The 22,809-nt window shown below is 39.1% G+C and overlaps 1 protein-coding gene across 4 annotated transcripts in view; it reads right to left on the reverse strand.

The window, feature by feature from the left end:
• CHL1 (cell adhesion molecule L1 like) overlaps positions 1–22,809 on the reverse strand; it is a 220,055-nt gene that overhangs the window by 38,311 nt on the left and 158,935 nt on the right. For all 4 annotated transcript variants that reach the window (XM_081940227.1, XM_081940228.1, XM_081940226.1 and 1 more), the window contains 6 exons: positions 13,973–14,104; positions 11,568–11,714; positions 9,877–9,988; positions 5,692–5,843; positions 4,116–4,281; positions 2,032–2,156 (listed from right to left, as the gene is read on the reverse strand). In XM_081940227.1, the coding sequence (XP_081796353.1) occupies positions 2,032–2,156; positions 4,116–4,281; positions 5,692–5,843; positions 9,877–9,988; positions 11,568–11,714; positions 13,973–14,104 (834 nt within the window). The remainder of the gene's footprint in view (positions 1–2,031; positions 2,157–4,115; positions 4,282–5,691; positions 5,844–9,876; positions 9,989–11,567; positions 11,715–13,972; positions 14,105–22,809) is intronic.

Here is a 22,809-nt window from a genome sequence, read left to right on the forward strand (position 1 = left end):
GAGTCCTGTGATGAAATTGAAAGCTAAGTATGATTTTAATGCAATTCAAGGGAGGTAAAAGGAAAGGACTAATTTCACCCAGCTCAAAATGAATCAAAATTACATGATGCTCTTTATCAAAATATCTGAAAATGTGTTCAAACTTAATAGAGAATGATGCTTTAACAGCTGGAAAAGCCAGGGTTTCCACGTTCAAGGTAAAATAATTTAAGTTCAGGTTATACTGAGTCATTGTAATATTAAATGAAGCTGTTGGAATTATAGCCAAACAGCTTTGTTTAATATATTTAATTAAGCTATTATTTTTTTCTATCTTGCTTTTCCCTGGAGGTCAGTTTTGAACTTAGTGGCATACATTTCATTTAACACATTGTGTTTAATCAATTTATACACTGTTTATCTCATGTCAAATATTTGCAATGGGTGTTTGACTTTTCCCATGCTGCATTTGCAATTATTAACTATTACAATTATAATTGTTTGCAATATTTTCTTCATGCTCAATCACCTCCTTAAAATCTCGCTTCCATTGAAAGCCTGATGTCATGCCTTTACTGTGAAGATTCAATTTGCTGAAGCTAAGATAGCCTGGGTCTGGTAAATGCCTTGGATCAGCGGTCACCAATTGGTGGTCCATGAGAAAATCTTGGTGGTCCGCAGAAAAATGACTTGCATTTTTTATATTGCACTAAGTCAGGGGTCCTCAAACTATGCCCCCTTTGCAGATACTAACAATGAACACTTGTGCTGCTGCAGAGAGTCTCTCCCTTCAGGATCTTTTTGTACGATTGGAGGGGGCAGAAATTTAGACTTGGGGTCTGCTTCAGCCTCCTAGTGCAGGACTTTGGGTGAAGGGTGAAGGGAAATGCTGCTAATGGCAAAGAGCTGAAGGGCCTTGTTCCAGTGGGACTGTATCATGGCCTGGAACTGGCTGACCATCTCAGCCCATTGAGCCTCCAGGTGCCGGTACCTAGCCTTGCACTCCTGCAGGTGTTCCCTCTGCTTGGAAAGCCTATGCTCATAGTCCTCAGTGGGATGCTTCTGCTGAACCTCCTTCTCGGTCAGATCCAATTTGAACTGAGCCAACTATTTTGCCAACTCTTTCTCATGGTGGCTGCTTAGCTCCAACAACTGCTTCCTAGTGGGGCCCTAAGGAGCCCAGGCAGGCAGCGACGGGTGGCTGGGATGGGAGGAGCAAGTAGAGGCCAGCGAGGCACCCCTCGATATGAGTGACATCAAGATGGCCACACCTATCCAGTCACATGACCACCTAGTCACGCCCACCCAGCCAGTCATTAGGCAGATCATATTAGTGGTCCGTGGGATTTAAAATTATGACTTTAGTGGTCCCTGAGGTCCAAATGTTTGGTGGCCCCTGTCTTGGATGATGTAATGGCATGTTGGAATGACCTTGGGCGACAAGGGGAAGAGATGCTGCAAAGGAGGCAGGGACTCCGAATGGCTTAATCATCAGGAAAAAAAACCCTAGAAAGCACCCACCCTAGGGATAAAAAAATAAAAAGTGATGGGATAAGTCTATTCTTTCAGATTTTCAAGATTCTGTTAATGTAGCCTCACAATAAATTAGATTTAGCTCATTTAGTCATGTCTCTTGTCTGGTTTACCCTGGAGAGCTGACAGATGGGGTCGTTATGTGCACTGCCTTGAATTACATGACTAAAGAAATATAATTACATCTAGGAACTGGATAAAGAAATACAGTAAATTCAAAAAAATGGAAATGTTTTAATATCTCTATATATGCAATGCCTGTAACCTTGACACCTTCATTACTTTTACCTCCAGTCAAAAAAAAAAAAAGGAGATTTGGAAAAATTTGAAGTTTATGTGAGAACTTAGGGAATTTTACTCTAATGAATCACACTAATATTGTTATTGGGCCCAGAATTGGGAATTGAATCCATTAATTTGCAGAGATGCACTAAGAATGCCCCCCACCCCTAAAATCCAAAGGGATTTAAACTGGCAATATTAATTAGTTTGTGAAACAGAAGAACAAAATCCACTTACCCAGGACAATTAGGCGGGAGTCATCTGTGGCTCTATCAAGCAACGAAGTTCCTTCACAAGAGTACACCCCCTCATCTTCTGGGCCCACATTTTGTATAACCAATGTATCCCTTTTAATAATTATTCTGTAAGGAAAAATACAAGTTGTACATCTATATACTAGAACTACGTATTTTGCACTTTCTTGAAACATTTAGATGTGCAGGTTTTGCCTTCTGAAGCAGTCTTTCAAGAATCAGTTCATCTTTCTTCCAGCTTGCATATTATATATAAATCCAATGTATATGTAGAGGGGGGAGGGGGGTGATGGAAAGGAGGAAGAAACTTAGAGATATTACCATTGCAACGTACCAAGAGAATTTAAAAGCTTTGCAAAGTGGAATTTGTCAACTTATGTTAATATAGGAATAATACACTGTAATGTAAAACTACAATACAGAACTAATTTTCTATCCCCATAGGTGAGGCAGACATCCAGTCTCCTAGCCTTTTAAAAATGTGTAAAAACATGGATCTATCCTGATTGATCCTTGCCTGTAGCTTGCATCGGAGCAAGCAGCATGGGGCTGGTTAGCACCCTGAAAGCCCTTTTTCTGCCTTTTATTTGGTTTTCACACTGATTTTTAATTAACAGAAAAACAGAATAGTAGAGTTAAAAGGGACATTGGAGGTCTTCTAGTCCAACCCCGTGCTCAAACAAGAGACCTTATATCATTCTGGACAAATGGCTGTCCAATCTCTTCTTAAAAATATTCTGTAATGGAACACACAAAATGTTTGGTGGCAAGTTGTTCCATTGGTTAACTGTTCTTGTTTTTAGGTTGGTTGATTAGTTTCCATCCATTGCTTCTTGTCCAACTTTCAGGTATTTTATGGCAAACCCTTAGTTATTGGACCACTGCTATGGTGTCACCTCTAGTCCTTCTTTTCACTACACTAGACATATTCAGTTTTTTACAACTAGTCCCAACTGTGCTTTTTCAAGAAGCATCTGGAGTTTCTGATTTTTCTTTGAAGACATTTTACCTTTCATCCAAGAAGCTTCCTCACAATATAAATTACTCCTGAATATTGTAAATATCAGCATTTTAAAAGTCAAATGTCAGACATACATGTCAATACTGGAATGATTCTTCGGTTCTTCCACATATACAAGATATGTAAGATAATACATGATTTGCACAGAAGTATATACTTTTATCTATGATAGACTACACAAATAAAAATGGAGTAGAATTTCCGTTTTAAAACAGTTTTGGTGGTGAACTTTCATAGAATTATTTTTATTTCAGGAAACATGAATGGCTGCCAACTGAGAATCTTTTTTTAAAAAAAATCTTTAAATAATGTTTTCAAGCGTAATATTTTTAAAAATGTGTAAATATAATTTAATTTCCTGATAATGAAGACATGTAACTTTTAAACTTTTCGATTTTCCCAAATTCTCAAATTTCCACTTTGATATATGAATTCTAACATTTCACCACTAGAGGTCCTTCTAGGATCACAAAGGAAATTCCTATTCTATTCCAGAACTAAAAGTTACTTTAAAGTATTCAAACACACACACACACACTCACACTCTCTCACACACACACACTCACACACACACAAAAAAAGGGGGGGATTACTGGTATATTCAAGGTCTTCCATTATTATCACTATTTCTAATCTTCATACTGAAGGGAAAATATTTTATTTTTTCCTCATTAAAATTGAGTGTTTCTTATTCTTATTAAGTTCTCTGTTAGATCTGAAATAAATTAAAGCTCTTTTGGTTTTGAAATACATATTTTATTGTTTGTATAATACTTTACAAGGTTATACCTCCCTTATTATTTTTACACTAACATCTATGAACTTCAATATGTATTTGGTATTTTCTAAAGAAACCAAATCAACATCATCCTTCCATTAGCAATACTATCAGCAAATAAGACCTAAACATATTTGCTTCTAATTATGTATCTTTCTAGAAATAAAAGTGACTCACTATTGGGCCCTGCCCGTGAGATACAATGTTATTTCTGTGAAATGCAAGTTTATTAAAAGAAAAGAATAAAGACAAAGCATTCTCTTCTTACCTTCCATCCTCAGTGTCATTCATCTCCAGTTCCTGTCCATCCTTTTTCCAAGAAATTTTAAACTGGTGTTTCAAATGTGGGTCACATTCAGAATGACATTTCAATAAAACGGAATGTGATTTCAAAACTTGTGGATTCTTAGGTATAATTGAAATTCTGGTAGCATCTAAGAAATTGAGAAAAAAAAGAGTGCATGACCATATATCATTTTGTTGTAAAATTACATTTCAATGGCAAAACATAGCAGGTTCTTCTGAAAACTGATTTACAAGGTTTGTCTTATTTTTTTCCTATACATAAGCAATATTTATTGGAATTTATATAATATAAATTATTATAATTATAATGAACTATTAATCCTGTTTTTCATGTGAGAGAATACTCATTTTTAAAATATATGTTGTTAATTTAACAAAATTGTCAGGCCTGGAAGCCATCTTTTGCGTTGGGCCTTCAGGCCTGCCAAATTTATTGCTGTGGGAAACTGGGAGGGGGATTATATAGAGTGGGATAGATATAGTCAAAATAACATTTCTTTCTCAGAGAGTCAAGGACATTTTGCCCTGCACCTGGAGTGGTATACTGGGAGGTATCCTCAGTTGGAATGGTGGTTGGTTGGACCATGTGATGGACATGTGGATGCTGGGCAAGGACTTGAGCTTTCGTTTGGGTGGGGGAAACCTAGAAAATTTCAGATTTGGGTTTTCCCAAATGTGCCAATATGACATCCCTAATAAAATGGAACTTTGAGAAATCTCTAGCCTCGGAGACTTCTTTCATTGGGGGTGTTAGTTGGAACCAGGACAAAAATATTATTGGAAGACAGTACACACATTTCAAAATGCTTTTTATTATACATTGATACTTCTACATGGCAAGGTAAGGTGCAAAAAAATTAATCATCTTCATCATTATCACTATTGATATAAAAAGGGCACAATTGATTAAAAAATTAAAATGATGATAAAGGGTTGTAAATAAAGAACAAGTTACACCACCATTCCACTTCAGCAAAACTTTCTCCCCTCTACTTTTTTCTGCGTACCTAAGGGGCTCGTTACAAGTTATGATTCCTGGCCATCTTAATCATTTGAGACGGATGTGTCAATCAATAAATAAGAATGTTTATAGCTCAGGGTTGAAATGAGGGGTCCTTCATTCAGTAGCACCAGCACTGATTATGTTACCTAGTTTGGGTCATGAAACGTCTGCAAGAAAACAAGCAAGCTCAGAGAGATTCAACCTGGAAATAAGGAGAAATTTTCTGAACAGTGAGAGCAATCAATTAGTGGAACAGCTTTGCCTTCAGAAGCTGTGGGAGCTTCATCACTGGAAGCTTTCAAGAAGAGACTGGGCTGCCATCTGTCAGAAATGGTGTAGGGTCTCCTGCATGGGCGGGGTTGGACTAGATGTCCTTCAAGGTCCCTTCCAACTCTGTCAATCTGTTACATCAGATGTGTAAACGGCAAAAAGCCATTCTTATTCCTGTCCTTGCAGCCAAGTGTAAATGTTTCGTTGCATGCAATAAAATTAACTGAATCTTTAACTATTGTTTATGTTCACATTTTTTTATCACCTCTGACAGTGAGAGTAGCAGTGATGGCACGCTTCCCAACAGAATTTTTCACCAGGCAGGTATAAAATCCAGCATCTTCCTTCCGTGTTTCTCTGATCTCCAGGGTTCCGTTTTGATCCACCTCAAGAAGTTGCATGCTATCATCTTTAGTCCTAGTAAGGGAATTTGCAATCAGATGGTATGCCTTTATTACTTATTTATAAACGTCATTTTTAAACTTCCCTTTAACAGTAAATCATCCAATAGAGAAAGAAATCCTGGAACAAGCCATGTTGGAAACACAGCCTATAAAAAACAGATACCACAGGAAAAAAAAACAGGCATAGGATTGAGAAATAATTTAACAGCACTAACCCAGAAACAGTGAGACCAATTTCCAAGATCAAAAGTGTTCTGTGGTATCTTTTTCAAACTGTTTTATAGAAAAGTTATTTTCAACCCTGTTGTTAGTGGCTAGAGGCACGTAATGGCAAGCTAGTTTTACTTTGACAGGTGAAGGAAAAAATAGCAAAACAAGGATATTGCATAGAATTTAGAATACACTTTCCTCCAGAGACCTAAATTTTGTGCCACTCTAAAGAGGGATGGAGACTCACTGGAGAAGAGCCTAATGCTGGGAAAGCTTGAGGGCAAAAGAAGAAAGGGACAACAGAGGATGAGGTGGCTGGATGGAGTCACCGAAGCAGTCGACATGAGCTTAAATGGACTCCAGAGGATGGTAGACGACCGAAAAGCCTGAAGGAACATTGTTCGCAATGGGTCGGACACGACTTCACAACTAATAACAAAAGAGGGGTGGAGGGAAACCCAGGTAGAAAATATGAGGCTTTTCTTTATGTCTCATTGCTATCTTTCCTTTGCTCTCAGAGTGAGATAAAATTAGTGATGGTTGTTTTTTTTTTAACGAAGCTTGAATAGAGGAGGTAATCCTGACACTCAGAGAAAATGAAAAGTTTTTAAATCTGATAGATCCAAAGTAGATTCAGCTCACCGTCATTTTAAGGCCTATTATCATGGTCAGTGAAAACCTCAACAGTCATGATCTGTTGAGGCACCCATCGATCAGTCTGATAGAAGAGAATATTGCCCAGAGCAGAATTGAAGTGTGCAGTCTTGGTATTCTCTAAACTTGACAGACATTCATTATCAAGCTAGGTAACATCATCAGTGAAATGATAATTACCTAGTTTGGTAATGCAACATCTTCCCCCTCCCCCCCCCAAAAAAAAATCACCAAGCTCAGAGAACACTAAACACCCCATAGATCAGTCTATGCACAGAACTCCATCCTGTTTGCAGTGATAGCTCTGCTTTATCTTAACCTCCATTAACCCATTGCCGATAGGGTCCCTTAGTCTTCTTCTTGAGCATTGTAGAAAGCACATTTTAGTTTTATTTTATGACAAGCTGTGCAACACATCACAAAGAGAGACTCAAGGACTGGAGACAAGAATTGGGGGTTTGTTTGGTTCTTTGGCAGAATGGAGGATATCTACCTCCCTTTGATCTCCACAAGTTTTTGTGGGACTGAAAAAGGAAGGTGGGGATTTATTTATGTAGTCACCCATCTTACATGGCACTTCTATGGGTGGCTAATAAAATAATAAAATCAAACAGTAAACACACACACACACACACATACACAAAACACAAGCACCAGCAAGCACTTCCCAATGCCCCAGATATAACATATCCCCATGTATCTAAACAAACTGTAGAGCTTTGCTGGGTTCCAGCCTCTCATTATCTCATGTCTTGTGGGAAAAGTCAAATCTTTAAAGCTTTTTGGAAGGCCTCAAAAGGGTAGAGGGTAGAGGCTTACTGGATCTCAGAGAGGAGATAAAGGTAAAGGTTCCCCTCGCACATATATGCTAGTTGTTCCCAACTGTAGGGGACAGTGCTCATCTCCGTTTCAAAGCTGAAGAGCCAGCGCTGTCCGAAGACGTTTCCCTGGCCATGTGGCTGGCATGACTAAATGAAGAAGGCGCATAGAATGCTGTTACCTTCCCACCAAAGGTGGTTCCTATTTTTCTACTTGCATTTTTACATGCTCTTGAACTGCTAGGTTGGCAGAAGCTCGGACAATTAACGGGAACTCATTTTGTTATGTGGCACTAGAGGATTTGAACCGCCAAACTGTCGGCCTTTCTAAACAACAAGCTCAGCATCTTAGCCACTGAGCCACTGCGTCCCCTTAGATAGGAGGTAGGGAAGCTATGGAAAGGCCACATCTTCTAGGTTCTGATAGATGACAACATTTAAAGAAAGGACTTGCAACTTGTCCATTTCGTGACACCCAGGAGAGCAGGTAGATACTCTCAAGGATAGGTGATCCTGCATATTCTCAGCTCAGTATCTATGGAGATTCTCAATTATTCAGGTAATGATTGTTCCAAAGTTGGAGTGGTGCAGTGGGCCAAAAGGTGGAGTTCTTGCCTCGCAATCAGGAAGCTGTGAGTTTGATGATAGATAGAGGCAGATATTTCTCTCTCTAGGCGCACTGAGAATACATCTGCTGAAGAAAACTCTGCATTGGCGACACGAAGGGCATCCGGTCATTAAAAGACTCTGCTAGCTACATTCAATTGAACATATTCCATCCCACAAGGGATTATGGGGTGGTTAAATGAATAAAGATGATGATTGTCCCAAAGGTGCTTTTTCAAAAGGCAACTGGACGATGAGAAGACATTTCACTTCTCATCCAAGAAGTTTGTTCAGAGAACTGAAGAAGCATCTTGGATGAGAAGTATAATGTCTTCAAGGAAAAACAAAGAAAGTCCAGTTGCCTTTTGAAACAGCACTTTGGGTCTCAGCTCAGTGCTATTTAGGACAGATTTAAAGATGTAACATTCCCTTACCGGCAACTTGAATTTTACCTGGAAAGAAACTGGAAGCCAAAGCAGTGGTTAGTATGGGCAAAGTGTGGGGTGTTCCAAATGATACATGCTGCTGCATTCTGGACCAGTTTTAATTTCCAAATAGTTTTCCAAATTTACAAATATGGATAATAGCAACACAATAGACTTATATACTATTCCACAATACATTACAGCACACTTTGAATAGTTTACAGAGTCAGAATACAATCTGGGTCCTCATTTTCCTGAACTCGTCAGGCTGAGTCAACCTTGAGCTGGTCAGGATCAAACTCCTGACAATGGGCAGAGTTAGCCTGTAATACTGCATTCTAACCACTGTGCAACCACAGTTTCTCTAAAATCAATTGCAATTGATACTCTGTTTTCCCAAAAATAAGACCTCCCCAGATATTAAAAGCCCAATTGGGCTTTTGAGTGCATGCGCTAAAATAAGCCTTCCCCTGAAAATAAGCCCTCCCTGAAATGAGGTGACCTCACTTACTGCCTCCTGCACCTCAAAACAAATAAGACCTTCTCGAAAATAAGGCCAAGTCCTTATTTCAGGGGTCAAAAGAAAATATGACCCTGTTTTATTTTCGGGAAAACACGGTAATACTGACTTGATCATGTAAAGTTGTTTCTGTAGTGTGTGTGTGTGTGTGTGTGTGTGTGTGTGTGTGTGTGTGTGTGTGTAAGGGAAAAAATAAGGAAACATCTTGCAGATTGTAGAGATTGGGTAATTTACAATGGTTTGCTTACATTTTCTGGAATGTTCTCTCTATGTAATGGTCAGAAATGCTGGCTAGTATTGTAAGGCAAAAAATATGCAGAACATGAGTGTTTAGAAATATTTGATCACAGAAATGAATAAAGAATAATGAGACCATATGCAGAGGGCAGTCTAGTTCAACTTCAGATAGATTGTCCAACAGATAAAGCTACGTCTGAGACAAGTTTCTTTGCTAACTAAGGAAATTTGTAGGAAACTTTAAGGATGATTGCAGTACAATGGTATCTTTTCAAAATTACATTGGAATTCATCTAATTTATTATTGACAAAGGAAACCCTCTGAGCAAATAGAGAGCTTATCATTTCATGACTAACAATGCACAGTTTCATTAACACTGTCATGTTAACGCTTGGAATATTTAATACAAAGGTAGCTTATGAGTATTCTATCATCAACAATTACAGCTTTTTTTAAAGTACACTTTTCTGGTGCAAAAATTCATTTTTTTCGGGCAATCAAATATAAACAGATTAAAAGATGTCAACAACAATTTATGAAAAAAGAGCTTATCAAGGAAGTGAAATAAAGCTTACCAAGAAATATCTGGTGTGGGTATTGCAAAAAACTGACAGTACAAGTGACTTGAATAACCCATTACTGCCACATATTCTTCACCATCTGGAGTTAATATTTCAGGGGGGATATCTGAAAAAGGAAATGTAAATTAACAAAGGAAGAGTCAAGGTAGGACTACCAACAGTGATAAAAAAAGAAGTAGCCTTAATCCTAGGGCAAATTGTGTGATTTTGAGGTATACTTATTTTATTCCTTTAAAAAAAATTACTTTTTCACAATTATAAACAATGCGAATAGAATTTTACTAGAAAAGAGATGGAGGTGAATACTTCTGATCTTTCAGATTTTAAAAGGTCTGGATGCTCTAGGACTTTTTGACAGTTTAAGATATGCTAAAACTTTTCTGAGGATTTAATATTCTTTTTTGACTTTCCTAATTTTCACCTATATTTAGTAATTCATTAAAAAAAATTCAGGGACATAATCATAAGAGGAAGCTCTGACCATGAAACAGACGTTTGGAAGGCACCTGCACCTTGCAACAGTATTTAATCCTGATCTATGCTATTGATTAGGATACAAGCAAATAAACCATGAATTCAGAGATAGATTCACACTTCATCAAAATTACACTGTAGACCTTTCAGGTTTTGTTGGGCATTGTTATAAGCAACTTTACCAATATGTCACATTTGGTGGCAAAGTTCCTTTTGTTTTTGCTTTGTTTTGTTTTATATTTTCCATTTTTCCAAAGCACATAAAATGATATTCTTAACAGCTCTTACTGTAAAAATGGTAGAAAATGAAAAAAAAACATATTTTAGTGGATCAATGGGATTAAAAAATGTGGAAAATGTTTGACTAAAAAACTGGTTCAGCAAAAAAGGGCATATTTTATTTCAATCTACCTTTATTTCTCTCAGCTGTATGAATAGTGTTTTTCCTATTAGATTAGCATTATTTATACAAATGCCATTCTGAGCAGAAATATAGACATTAAAAAGTTTTCTTGGCTCACTATGATGACGCACAGATCATTCTAATTAAAAAAAGAATTTGATCTATTCTAATTACCACCCTAAATGTAATGTATCCTAACACCAACCCCTAATCACTTAGTTACCTTGCTCTTAACAGATTAACAGAGTTGGAAGTGACCTTGTAGATCATCTAGTCCAACCCCCATCCAAGCAGGAGCCCTGCATCATTTCTCACAGATGGCAGTCCAATCTCTTTTGAAAGCTTCCAGTGATGAAGCTCCCACACCTTACGGAGGCAACCTCTTCCATTGGTTGATTGTTCTCTCTGTCAGAAAGTTTATCCTTATTTCTAGGTTGAATCTCTCCTTGATCAGTTTCCATCCATCCTTGTCTGGCCTTCAGGTGCCTTGGAAAATAGCTTGACTCCCTGTGGCAGCCTCCCAATTATTGGAACACTGCTAGCATGTCTCCCCTGGTCCTTATCTTTACTAGACTAGCCATGCCCCGTTCCTGTAACAGTTCTTCATATGTTTTAGCCTCCTTGTTAATTGATAATAATTAATATCATTCCTTACATACAAAGACAGATGGAATTTTGATCCATGAAGTTCAGCATTTTCCCCTGTGAGAGGCAGTAGCTCTCTTCAAACCAGTCTTCTTCTGATCCTTGTGCATGGCAAGTATGGGTGAAAGCCTGAACGTGCTATTCCCTGTAAAAAATAACTTACTGAGAACATCAATGTTTGCTGTGGCCAGGATAGTGCCATGCTTGTTGGTAGCCTCACACTGGTACACTGCAGTGTCACTCAGCTCCAGGTCAATGATGCTGATCTCCCTTGTTGAAAAAGCAGCTCTGCTGGATTTTATTTCGTTATCTGTCAATAAGGTAAGAAAATGGTACTTATACTAAGAGACTTCCAATTCTTCCCTAGCACTAACTTTTCCTCTGGCAAACATTAGTCGTACAGAAAAGGTGAGAAAATGTAGAAAACATTAATTTATCTTTATATTATGTGCTGCATTAAAACAAATTGAATTATGCAAATAACAATTAGTGTTAAATAATGACATCATGAACAAGACTTGTTTTGCTTTAAGCCTAACATTTCTGGATGCATGGTTTGTTTATGAGTTAGCTGTACCTATAAATGCCATACTGGTGACACATGATTACTCTTTAAAGCTTAAAACAAACTGCAGATATCTATTTTTCTAGTAATATAGCATAATGACAAACTGTCTAAACTTGCCTTTGATTTTGCCCTAGTGGTAAGTTATTTGGTTTAACCTTCAATTTCAAATCTAGTTAGAATGGAATAGAATAACAGAGTTGGAAGGGGCCTTGGAGATCTTCTAGTTCAGGGGTGTCCAAACTTGGGAACTTTAAGACTTGTGGACTTCAACTCCCAGAATTCCCCAGCCAGCCATGCTGGCTGGGGAATTCTGGCAGTTGAAGTCCACAAGTCTTAAAGTTCCCAAGTTTGGACACCCCTGTTCTAGTCCAACATTTCAATTATCTCAACCTATCTGAACTTGGAAGCTAAATATGACTAGGCCTGACAAATGCCAAAATAGAAGACCACCAACAAGCAACAGGCATTATAAACTCCATTTGAAAGTATAAATATTCTCACAAAAAAAAAAATCAGGAATGCCAAATGATCTTAACAACTACATGCTTCATGTAATAATTATAGTGATTCACTTAATAGCCGTGACATAAAACGTTTATAAAATTACACACAACTCATTTAACAACCGTCTTGCTTAGAACAGAAATTAAGTTCCCAATTGCAGGTAAAGGTTCCCCTTGCACATATGTGCTAGTCATTCCCGACTCTAAGGGGCGGTGCTCATCTCCCTTTCAAAGCCGAAGAGCCAGCACTGTCCGAAGATGTCTCTGTGGTCATGTGGCCGGCATGACTAAACACCGAAGGCACACAGAACACTGTTATCTTCCCACCAAAAGTGGTTCCTATTTTTCTACTTGCATTTTTACATGCTTTCAAACTGCTAGGTTGGCAGAAGCTAGGACAAGTAACGGGAGCTCACTCCGGTACGCGGTGCTAGGGTTTCGAACCACTGAGCTTTCTGATCGACAAGCTCAGCATTTTAGCCAATGAGCCACTGCGTCCCTCCAAGTATAATTTAGCATAATTCCAATTTAATATAATTCCTATACTAAATACAATACTAATCTTAACCAAGATTCTTAAAATTATGCAACCAGAGAGCTGGAAGTTACTTTTGAGTATCAAGTCCATCCCTTGCTTATGGCAGTATGTATTAGAGCATCTCTGAACAAGGACCATTAAGTCTCTTTTGGAAAACCACTAATGAAGGAGACTTCACCATTTTATATGGTAGGTAGCCTTTTTTAGTATTTTAGTATTTTCTTTGTATTATTGTTCTTTGTTTTGTTTATAGTACATAGGAGTACAAAGATATGAATTTGGGGACAGGTTCATAGATACATCTCATATTTTGAGAACATGCAATGGATACTCCAAGAAAATAGCTACTGTAGGAGTGTGAAATTGTTTCCTGACATCCTTTCTAGCTCTCTGGGACATTTATTGTTTCCCTTGTCTTATTGTTCATTTTCTAGGGAGATATGCATATTTAAGAACAAATATTTCAAAATGGTTGTGCAAGCTATTTTTTGAATGGACACCTCCTCAATGGCTATTATGCAACAGCACCCATCTAAACAAGCCCATCATGTCAACATTATGGGAATCCATAGCTGAAGTCAATGATTAGACGGAATTGGATTCTAAATTGTAGATCTGTTGGTATTGTGTGCATCATGGCTGAAGAGACATAGCTTATTACCCATAAGAATGAAAGGAATCCAGACAACTTTATCAAATAATCAATCACAATATCTCTGTTACTGGGAAGTTAGTCCAATAAAACTGATTAAATTTTAGCAATCTCACTGGGTTTCTTCTATAGTAGAATTGTCTAATTTAGTGGTGTTGGATTTTAAGAAACATATCCAATCCATAGGATCGATAACTAGGGATAATGGAAGCTGAAATCTTATGCATCCAGAAGCATCACACTCGAAAAGGCCAGTTTATATAGCTGTCTACTATTATTGAACTGTAGGTTTAAATCCTATGCTTACCTTCAATAGGAATGCCGTTCTTTTTCCATTTTATAGTTGGCTCAGGGAAGCCAATAGCTTCACACAACAGTACAAAACTTCCACCAACACTGAAAACTCCACTTTTTGGTTTGTTTACCCAGGTGGGTGGCTCTGTTGAAAAAGTAATTACCATTTTAGTCACTACCATAAACACACACCCATAACCCTGATGCAACAATATTGGTGTGGCGTGTTAACTGCACTTTTCCTTGAAGAAAGATAATCTAACCATATGAATCATGGCTTAACCATCTCCTATTTATACAGTATAAATAAGACTATTGGAAACTCAAAAGAGTGTGAAATGCAGGGGCTAAACGTTTTGCAAAGCTGTACTTTGTAGATTATTTCACTTTTTTTTTTTTTTTGCTTTCAGGGTTGGTTGGCCTATTTGCCTATTGTTTTGCCAAAATGTTCATTTTGACCTCTCAAACTCTAGATAATTTGGAAACAGATTATTTGCTCCTGTATTTTACATCAAAATTGCAATTGAAGAACTCTAAAGGGAAATGAGCTGCTTTCTTTCTACTTTAGGCAAGTAGTAAAGAATCTTTGATACCATCAGAGTTTCAGTGCTATAAAAAGTTGTACACACAATTTTTCATTTTAATTGAAAAAAAAATCTGTCTTACAATTGTGTTTGTTTTACATGCTGTTTGCTTTTATGTGTTCAGTTTCATGGTATTTTTTTAAAAATTCTCTCTAGATGCGTAGCGGGTGTAATGTTAAATGCTATGTTTAGTAACTAGATAAAACAAATAAAACATAATGTGAAAAAACGGGATTCTGGACTCTGTGCATATCTAAAGTTGAAACAAATTAGATGATGTGGAAGAATCTAGAAATGTTGGCTGCAAGTATTTCGTTGAGAAAGAATAAATAATAAACAAACAAACAAACAAACAAATGCATAGCATGTCCCAAACCATAATAATTTGATTATTATACTACTCTACTCTACACTACGCTACTCTATGCTACTCGACTTGACTCAACTCGACTCTGGCAACATTGTACCAAAATCTATCCTGCTTTCCTAATAGTTTTGTCCTCTCCTCCTCCCCCAATGGAATAAATGTTATATCTCTCAATTTTCCCAAATTCATCCTCGTTTCCTCATTTTGCAACCTGTGTGGCATGGCTTTCCTATGAGGTCTGTGAAAAAAAGTTTCACAGAAGTTTCCATGCAGACGTCTGGTGAATTAAATGCACCACAAACAATAATAAAAAAATAGTTGCACTTCATAAACTACAGTGTAACAAAGTAAATGGAAAAGTCTATTATTATGAAAATGTTATTTTAGGGATTTTTTTAAAAAAGAAATTATAAAACTGAATGAGAATATTTCAAAACCTACAGAAGAAATGCTCAGCATAGCTGAATATGTGAAACCGGGAAAAACAAAAGCATCATATGGTGTGTGGCTATACATCCATTAACCAGCAGATGGCACTCATGCAATTGGAGAAAAAAACAGGTTGGCAAGACCAAGTTCACAAATTCTTCAGTTTTGTTTAACTAGGGGCTATTCGTTATCCCCCTCACTCACAAACTCCTCTTCAGAACTTCACTAATTACACCATGACTTCAATTTATTGATGATTTTTTCCCCAATATTTCTATGTAAACTGGAAAAGGGAAAGAGAAAGTCAGCCTCCAACAGCCACTTGAGATTATAAGTGCATAATCAAGTTCATAGACAGGAATTGTTCGCTCTCTAAATTATTATAGCCATCTTTTTGGTTAGAAAAAAATAAGATTTTCTATAAGAGTTTAACATGAGACCTATTCTTTCTATTAGTCTATGATTTATTAATGGTTGAGGCAGCAGAGCAGAAACTGTGAGTTCTAGTTCTGCTTTAGTCATGAAAGCCAGCTGAGTGACTTTGGACCAATCACACACTCTCTCTCAACCTACCCCACTTTACAAGGTTTTTGTGGGGAAAATAGGAGGAGGAAGGAGTATTAGGTATATTCACCTAATTATTTATAAATAGAATAAAGGTGGGATATAAACAAGCAAACAAATAAATAAGAAAGATTGCCTAGCATACAGAAGTAACTCTGAACAGAATACAAGGGTTAAATGCAACAATTTAACTACAACCATAGGACACAAACACAACCTGACACACCCAAAACAGAACAAAACAACATCCAGAGTTTGCCTAGCCACCCTGCTCAGACGCCTGAAGAAACATCTAGATCTTTAATGGCTAGCATTAAAGATTTTGGGCCATCAGGATCTCTAAGAGCAGGGGTGGTGAACACGCGGCTCCCGGCCAAAATAAATGAGGCTCTTTGCCTCTTATCATTATTTAGTATACTGTGGCTCGGATCGCGCGCTCCCTTTTGGAAGCTGGGGAGGTCCTTTGCAGGCAGCTAGAACGAGCCGCCTGCAAAGGACTTCCCCAGACTTGCTTTGAGGAGCACGGGGCGACTGAGGCTAGTTGTGAAGCCCCAAAGCCCCCACCGCCACCGGAAGAACTGCTGCCACCTCCTCATCATCCTCCTCTAACAGGCAGCACTGCCGGATTTGCCGCCCGGCGCTGCGGCTGAGATGAAGCCGCCAAAGCTCCAGCCGGCATCTCCGCGCGTGGCAGCGGCGCCTCCCCTCCGATCGGAGCAGCTGAGCTCAGTCAGCGCTGGGTTACCCCTGCCCCCTCCTCCTCCTCCGCCGTGCTTTTGAGGAGCCATGAGGCTGCAGGAGCCAGTAGGAAGGCGGGGGGGGGGGAGCAGGGGAAAAAAAGTCTCATGGCTCCTCAAAAGCACGGAGGAGGGGGAGGGGGCAGAGGTAACCCAGCGCTGAGCTCAGGAGCAAATCTGGTGATTCTGTTGGAGGAGGAGGAGGAGGAGGTAGCAGCAGTTATTCTGGTGGCAACTCGTACTCGTCGGCATCTTCAGCAGAAGCCCTGCCCACAATGAAGAAAGCAAAGATGGAGCAGATCCACGCAGATGACGTTGCTGCAACATGACTGGAGGAGGAATTCTGGGAGTTGAAGTCCACAAGTGTTAAAGCTGTCAGGTTTGAAGACCCCTGGGGTTTTTTTTCCCTAAAGGGTTAGGGGTGCAAGGGTCTTGTAACTTGACAGCTTTAAGAGTTGCGTGCTTCAAATGCCAGAGTTTCTGAGCCAACATTTTGGTTGCTAAGCAGGAGCGTTGTTAAGTGATACTGATATTATATAACACTTTGAATTAAGCGGGTACCTTGAAGAAACATAACTTTGAGTTTCAAATAATACTGATTTCGTTGTTGTCTTAGGTGACATCTGTGAAAAAAATTCGGGTGCTCAGGCATGAAAATGTGCCGCTCAAACACTATACTTTTCTGCTCACATCGAAAACAAATTAGAGGGAACTATGCTTCCGGGTCTGTTTTGGCAGGTCACTGCGTGGTGTGGCTCTCTGACTCTCACAGTTTAAAATTTTGGCTCTTTTTGTCGAACTTGTTCGCCACCCCTGTCTAAGAGGATACTATTGCATAGGGAAGGTGCTGCCTTCCCTATGCAGGCATGGCTCTGGGATGCAATAAAATGTCATTTGTTTAATGGAAGATGCCTAGAATATATCTTCCCTGCTGCAATTGGCGAGGTGAGCAGAGATGGTAGGAGATGGTGATCCTGCAAATAACCTGTAAGTGAGCTTAAATCACACCTGAAAGCCCATTGAGAACACATCCCACCTGCCAACAAGTTCTGATATAATTTCCCCCCTATCAATGGAGTCTGAACTCAAATCATAAGCCTTACAGGGATAATAGTGCTATTGTGTAGAAGCCCAGTTAGCCAATTAGAAACCCAGTTAGGCAGAACTGCAAGATAATAAAGCCAACAGTCTTGAGAATCATGGGAGATGTGAGTCAATCATAGGCTGCTATATCTTGGTTGGAGTTTTGCCACCCAGAATCAAAACAGAAACACAGCTTACTTGGCAAATTGTTGTATATGATTGCAACATTGTACTTTGTTGCTCCAGATTGTTTGACCTACCTAATCATTTTGACGCCTGATTAAATGCTGACTATGTTTTTAGTTTGATTTCTTTCTGTACTGCTGGTGCCAATGCTTAGACTAGGTTTGGATTACCACTATTTGGATTCACCACTACTGCAAATTTCGATTACTTTTGTGATTAGTCCCTTGTGGTAAACTGATTACTATAGTTTGCTAGGGAATGATACCTATTTTCAATATCCACACAATACAAGAGATCATTGAATTAACGTTCCAATACATTTCACTATCCTACTTGGAATTGCCTATATTCTTATATACTATCTTAAAAATTCTTAGGTTCTTGAATTATTAAGTTTCCACCAGTGTTATTCTTTAAATATAACTATAAATTACCCACACATAATTATAATTAGAATTCAAGCAGAGACATGTCTACTGCATAACACCCCAAACTTAGCAAAAAAAAAAAAAAGTAGTAGTTGTTGCAGAACCTGGAGGCAGCAGAACAGAAGAGAAGGAAATGTGTGTGTGTGTGGGGGGGGGGTTGTCACAAAATACAAAGACCGGCAAATAGAAGTAGAATGACTGTGGCAAAAGAAAACAAAGCAAAGATAGCACCTACAATAATAAGTGCCTTGGGTACAATCCCAAAACTTTTGGAGCACAACTTAAACACCAATGATCAATCTTGACAAAATCACCATCTGTCAATCGCAAAAGGCAACTTTACTTTCTGTTGTGGTACATTTAACACCAGCAGACAACAGCCTCTGCCTATCCCAGGTTCTTAGGAACTATTCAATAGATCAGGAATGTCAAACGTGCGGCCCATGGACCACGTGCATCCTATGTTGGCCACGCCCACCCCCGTTTTAGCAAAGGGGGGAAAAGTGATAACAATGTGACAACACGAGTTTGACACCGCTGCAATAGATGGATAAAAATACCAAATCCAGTCTATGCATCTAAGCTGACTGTATGACAAACCAAAAGAACAATCCATTATAGCTGTTTGTTTATTAAATTTATAAGCTGTCCAATTCCACTATCACTTTGGGTGGCAAACCTTTAGAGAAATTTTCAGAGAATTAAAATTCTAAATCTCTGGTCTTGTATATGCACTAAACAATTCACATTAAATTTGTCTTGCATAATTTCATAAAGCCCTGGAAAGATATAGGATACAAGCCTGCCTATTTTAATAAAAGAAATACTTTAGAACAACAGTAACCCAATATAACATGCATGACAATCTGTCCTTGGACTATTTTAGCTTTTCAAATTTTCAAACATGATAGCGAGAAAGGCTGAATTCAGAGTTCAAATTGACTTTGGAAATACCTGCCTGGGAAATCACTATTGTATATATGTGTGGATGTTTTGTGCATTACATCTTCAGGGTGAAGACTTCAGTGCACACTAAAAAAAAGAGGTAAAAAGTATAGGGTATCACTCTACGACTAGATGATGGAATGAATCAATCCCCCTTCAGGTAAGCTAGATAGTAATTCTGTATTTATAAATACACAAAGAAGCCTTGCAAAGTACAATATAACTTAACAGAAGTTTAAATAATTCAGATGTAAAGAAATATGAGTACTAAGCAGGAATAAAGAGGGAGCTGAAAAGAGCTGTTAATTTATTATTTATTTATTTATTATTTATTATTCGTATTTATAGACCGCCCCTTCTCCCGAAAGGGACTCGGGGCGGTGTACAGTCACTAAAATGCGTTATAAAATACATACATAAAACAGTTAAATAATTAAATACGTAGGTGGAGGAGGTTGCAAGACTGTATATAGAATAATAAATATAGTACATTAAAAGCTTATTAAAACCCCAAACCCAATTAAAATGAATAAATCCCCGGGAGGTAAAACTAAGAAAGTGCCAGGCCAGCTGATTGAAATAGGTGAGTCTTTAACTTTTGCCGGAAGGAACGGAGGTCGGTGGTAGTTCGAATGTCTGGGGGGAGGTCATTCCAGAGGGTTGGGCCCATCACAGAGAAGGATCTACTCCTAGGTGTCGCCCGCTGGCATTGCCTAGCAGACGGCACCAGGAGGAGCCCCTCTCTGTGTGAGCGGATAGGTCGCAGGGACGTGTGTGGTAGGATGCGATCCTGCAGATACCTAGGTCCTATGCCATGGAGCGCTTTAAAGATGGTAATCAATACCTTGAAACGCACCCGAAAGGCCACAGGTAGCCAGTGCAGCTCGCGCAGGAGAGGTGTTACGTGGGAGTAACGAGTACTTCCCATAGTAACCCGCGCGGCTGCGTTCTGAACTAGCTGCAGTCTCCGGATGCGTCCCAAGGGAAGCCCCATGTAGAGGGCATTGCAGTAGTCCAGGCGAGACGTCACCAGCGCATGAGTGACCGTGCGCAGGGCACTCCGGTCCAGTAGGGGGCGCAATTGGCGCACCAGGCGAACCTGGTGGAACGCCCCCCTTGCCACGGCTGCCACATGGTCCTCCATTGACAGCCGGGCATCGAGGAGGACGCCCAAATTGCGCGCCCGCTCCACAGGGGACAGCTGTTCGCCCCCTATGGCCAGCGATGGGGTCAGCTGGCTGAACCGAGGCGCCGGTACCCACAGCACATCTTTATAATATTTCTGCTTGCAGTGTAATTTTTACCATGTTCACAAATGATCAAAATTGGGAAGGTGTTATCATTGTGGAGTCCAAGTTGGTTGTTTTCTTTCAGATGTTTCATTACCCAGTTATTCATCTGTACTAGAAGGGAAGGGAATCTGTTTTTATATGAGTGGCATTTAGAGGTAAACAGAGAGCAAACCCCAGTGTTGTGGCCTGCCAATGGCCAGCGAAATTGGCAGCAGAGTGAGGAGGTTGGGGAGGAAATGGGCCAGCCTGGAGGCTGGGGAAGGCTCAGACGAGGGCTCTGCATCAGAGGCAGAGATTGGGCCAAGGCTGTCTGACAGTTCTCAGCTGCCTTCGGAGTCAGACAACAGTGAGGCAGAGGAACAGCTGGAGCCTGTTCCAGTGTGCGCATGCGCAGAGCTGCCACAAGAAAAGAACAGCTCAAAAGTCAGGGTCGACTTGGGAGTAAAGCCACAGGTGAACAGTAAATGGCCCCTCCCATAGGAAATACAAGAGGAGTGAAAGGGGAGTGGGCTTTTTCAGGAAAAAAAATCATTCGTTTATTCATTCATTCATTTCAGGTGTGTGAAGATCTGTCCGTGAATCTCAGAGACTCTGTGTCAAGTCTTTCCTTGCACAGCACTGCGTTTGGGAAATATTTACATGGCAGCTTTCTAAGCTAGATAAGGTCTTTGGTCTTAAATTTTGAAAGACTGTTTACCAGGCCATTGCTGAATTTGAATGAAATTCACATTCATTTAATAAAAGGGGTTTTGTCAAGACCAGGATTCTGTTTTGTGCTTTTTGGGGAAGCCTAGGTCAGAACACCTACTACCTTCTAGCACCAATGATATTATCTAACTGGATAACAAAGTGTCTGCAAGAAAATTCCAAGCTCAGAAAACATCAAGGACACCACACTTCAACCCTGAACTGCCAGTATTCTCTTCCAGCAGGGCTATTGTTGTTTGAACTTTGCAAAGTCAGAATAGACTCAGTGCAAAGATAAATTTAATTTGAAGGGATTTTCCCAAAGAAGGCAATGATAGTGGTCAAACTAGGGCAAGCTTATCCTTCTCAATTCCATACTGATAAATTATATGCTCGGATAGAAGACAAAAACGTAGCAAAGATTTTTTCTTGAAAGTTGCTGGATATGTATGCCTACCTGTTACTCATCTCGTTCTTTTTAAATATTCCATTCACGTTACTAACTGCCTGATTTAATATTGTAAAGCAGTGGAAAGCTAAAATGCATCTTTAATTTGATTGCTTATATTTAAAAATGTGAGCTTTTTTTTTTCCTGGGTGTAAAATTAGCAACAAAGAACTTTTGAAAAACTCTACAGCACAGAGCAAATTGAATGACATCTTAATCGCTTAGCTGTCCCACTAATGATAATGTGATTACAAAATGAAGGGGGGAAATGGTCCAACCTGTCAGAAATCACACCATGGGGAGCTGAAGAGAAATGCAGGCCAAAATAGGTAAGGAAATGGTGAGATAATGCCTAGATGCTTTGATTATGTGCATCTCAAAGTGCTAAAGGAACAAGCGGATATGATCTCAGAATCACTGTCTATAAACTTTAGTTAATTTGAGAATTTCTGAAGGGCAAGAGATGTATCAAAATATTGGAGAACAGTTAACATTATTCCATTTGTTAAAAACGACAGTATGGGGAGAACCCAGGAAATTACAGCTCAAGCAGCTTGATAACAGCAGTTGGGAAAATCCTGTAAAGGATAATTTAACAGTGGATTTGTAAGCACTTAGAAAGGAACAAAGTTAAAAGCCAGCATGGGATTGTTAAAAATAGTCATGCTGGACAAACTTACATCTTTTCTTTTTCTTTTCCAACAAAGAGATTACATTAATAGACCAAGGGAATTTTGTGAATACATTGCATTTGAATTTCTATGGATGTATTCTATTGATCATAGCCTCTTTGTTGATATAAGGAAATAATGTGGTATGGTTGGTCCTGATTCTCGATTGGTTGAGCAACTTTACCAGGTTCTGGTTCAACTTGGATCTTAATAAATCTATGTCTAGATCAGGACTGTCAAACTCAAAGCCCAGATGTGTTACACGCCTGGTTTACCGAAGGGGGAAAAACCATGCTATGTCATGTGACACCACTGTGATGATGTGAGTTTGACACCCCTGGTCTAGACAGAGGGGGGGAATGCAGAGGGTTCCCTTCGTGCTCTGTCCTAGTCCAGTGCTTTTCAACATTTCTAATAAATAAATAAATA

The sequence above is a fragment of the Natrix helvetica genome (genome assembly GCF_964273705.1).
Source record: "Natrix helvetica genome assembly, chromosome: 1".
Classification (NCBI taxonomy): domain Eukaryota; kingdom Metazoa; phylum Chordata; class Lepidosauria; order Squamata; family Natricidae; genus Natrix; species Natrix helvetica.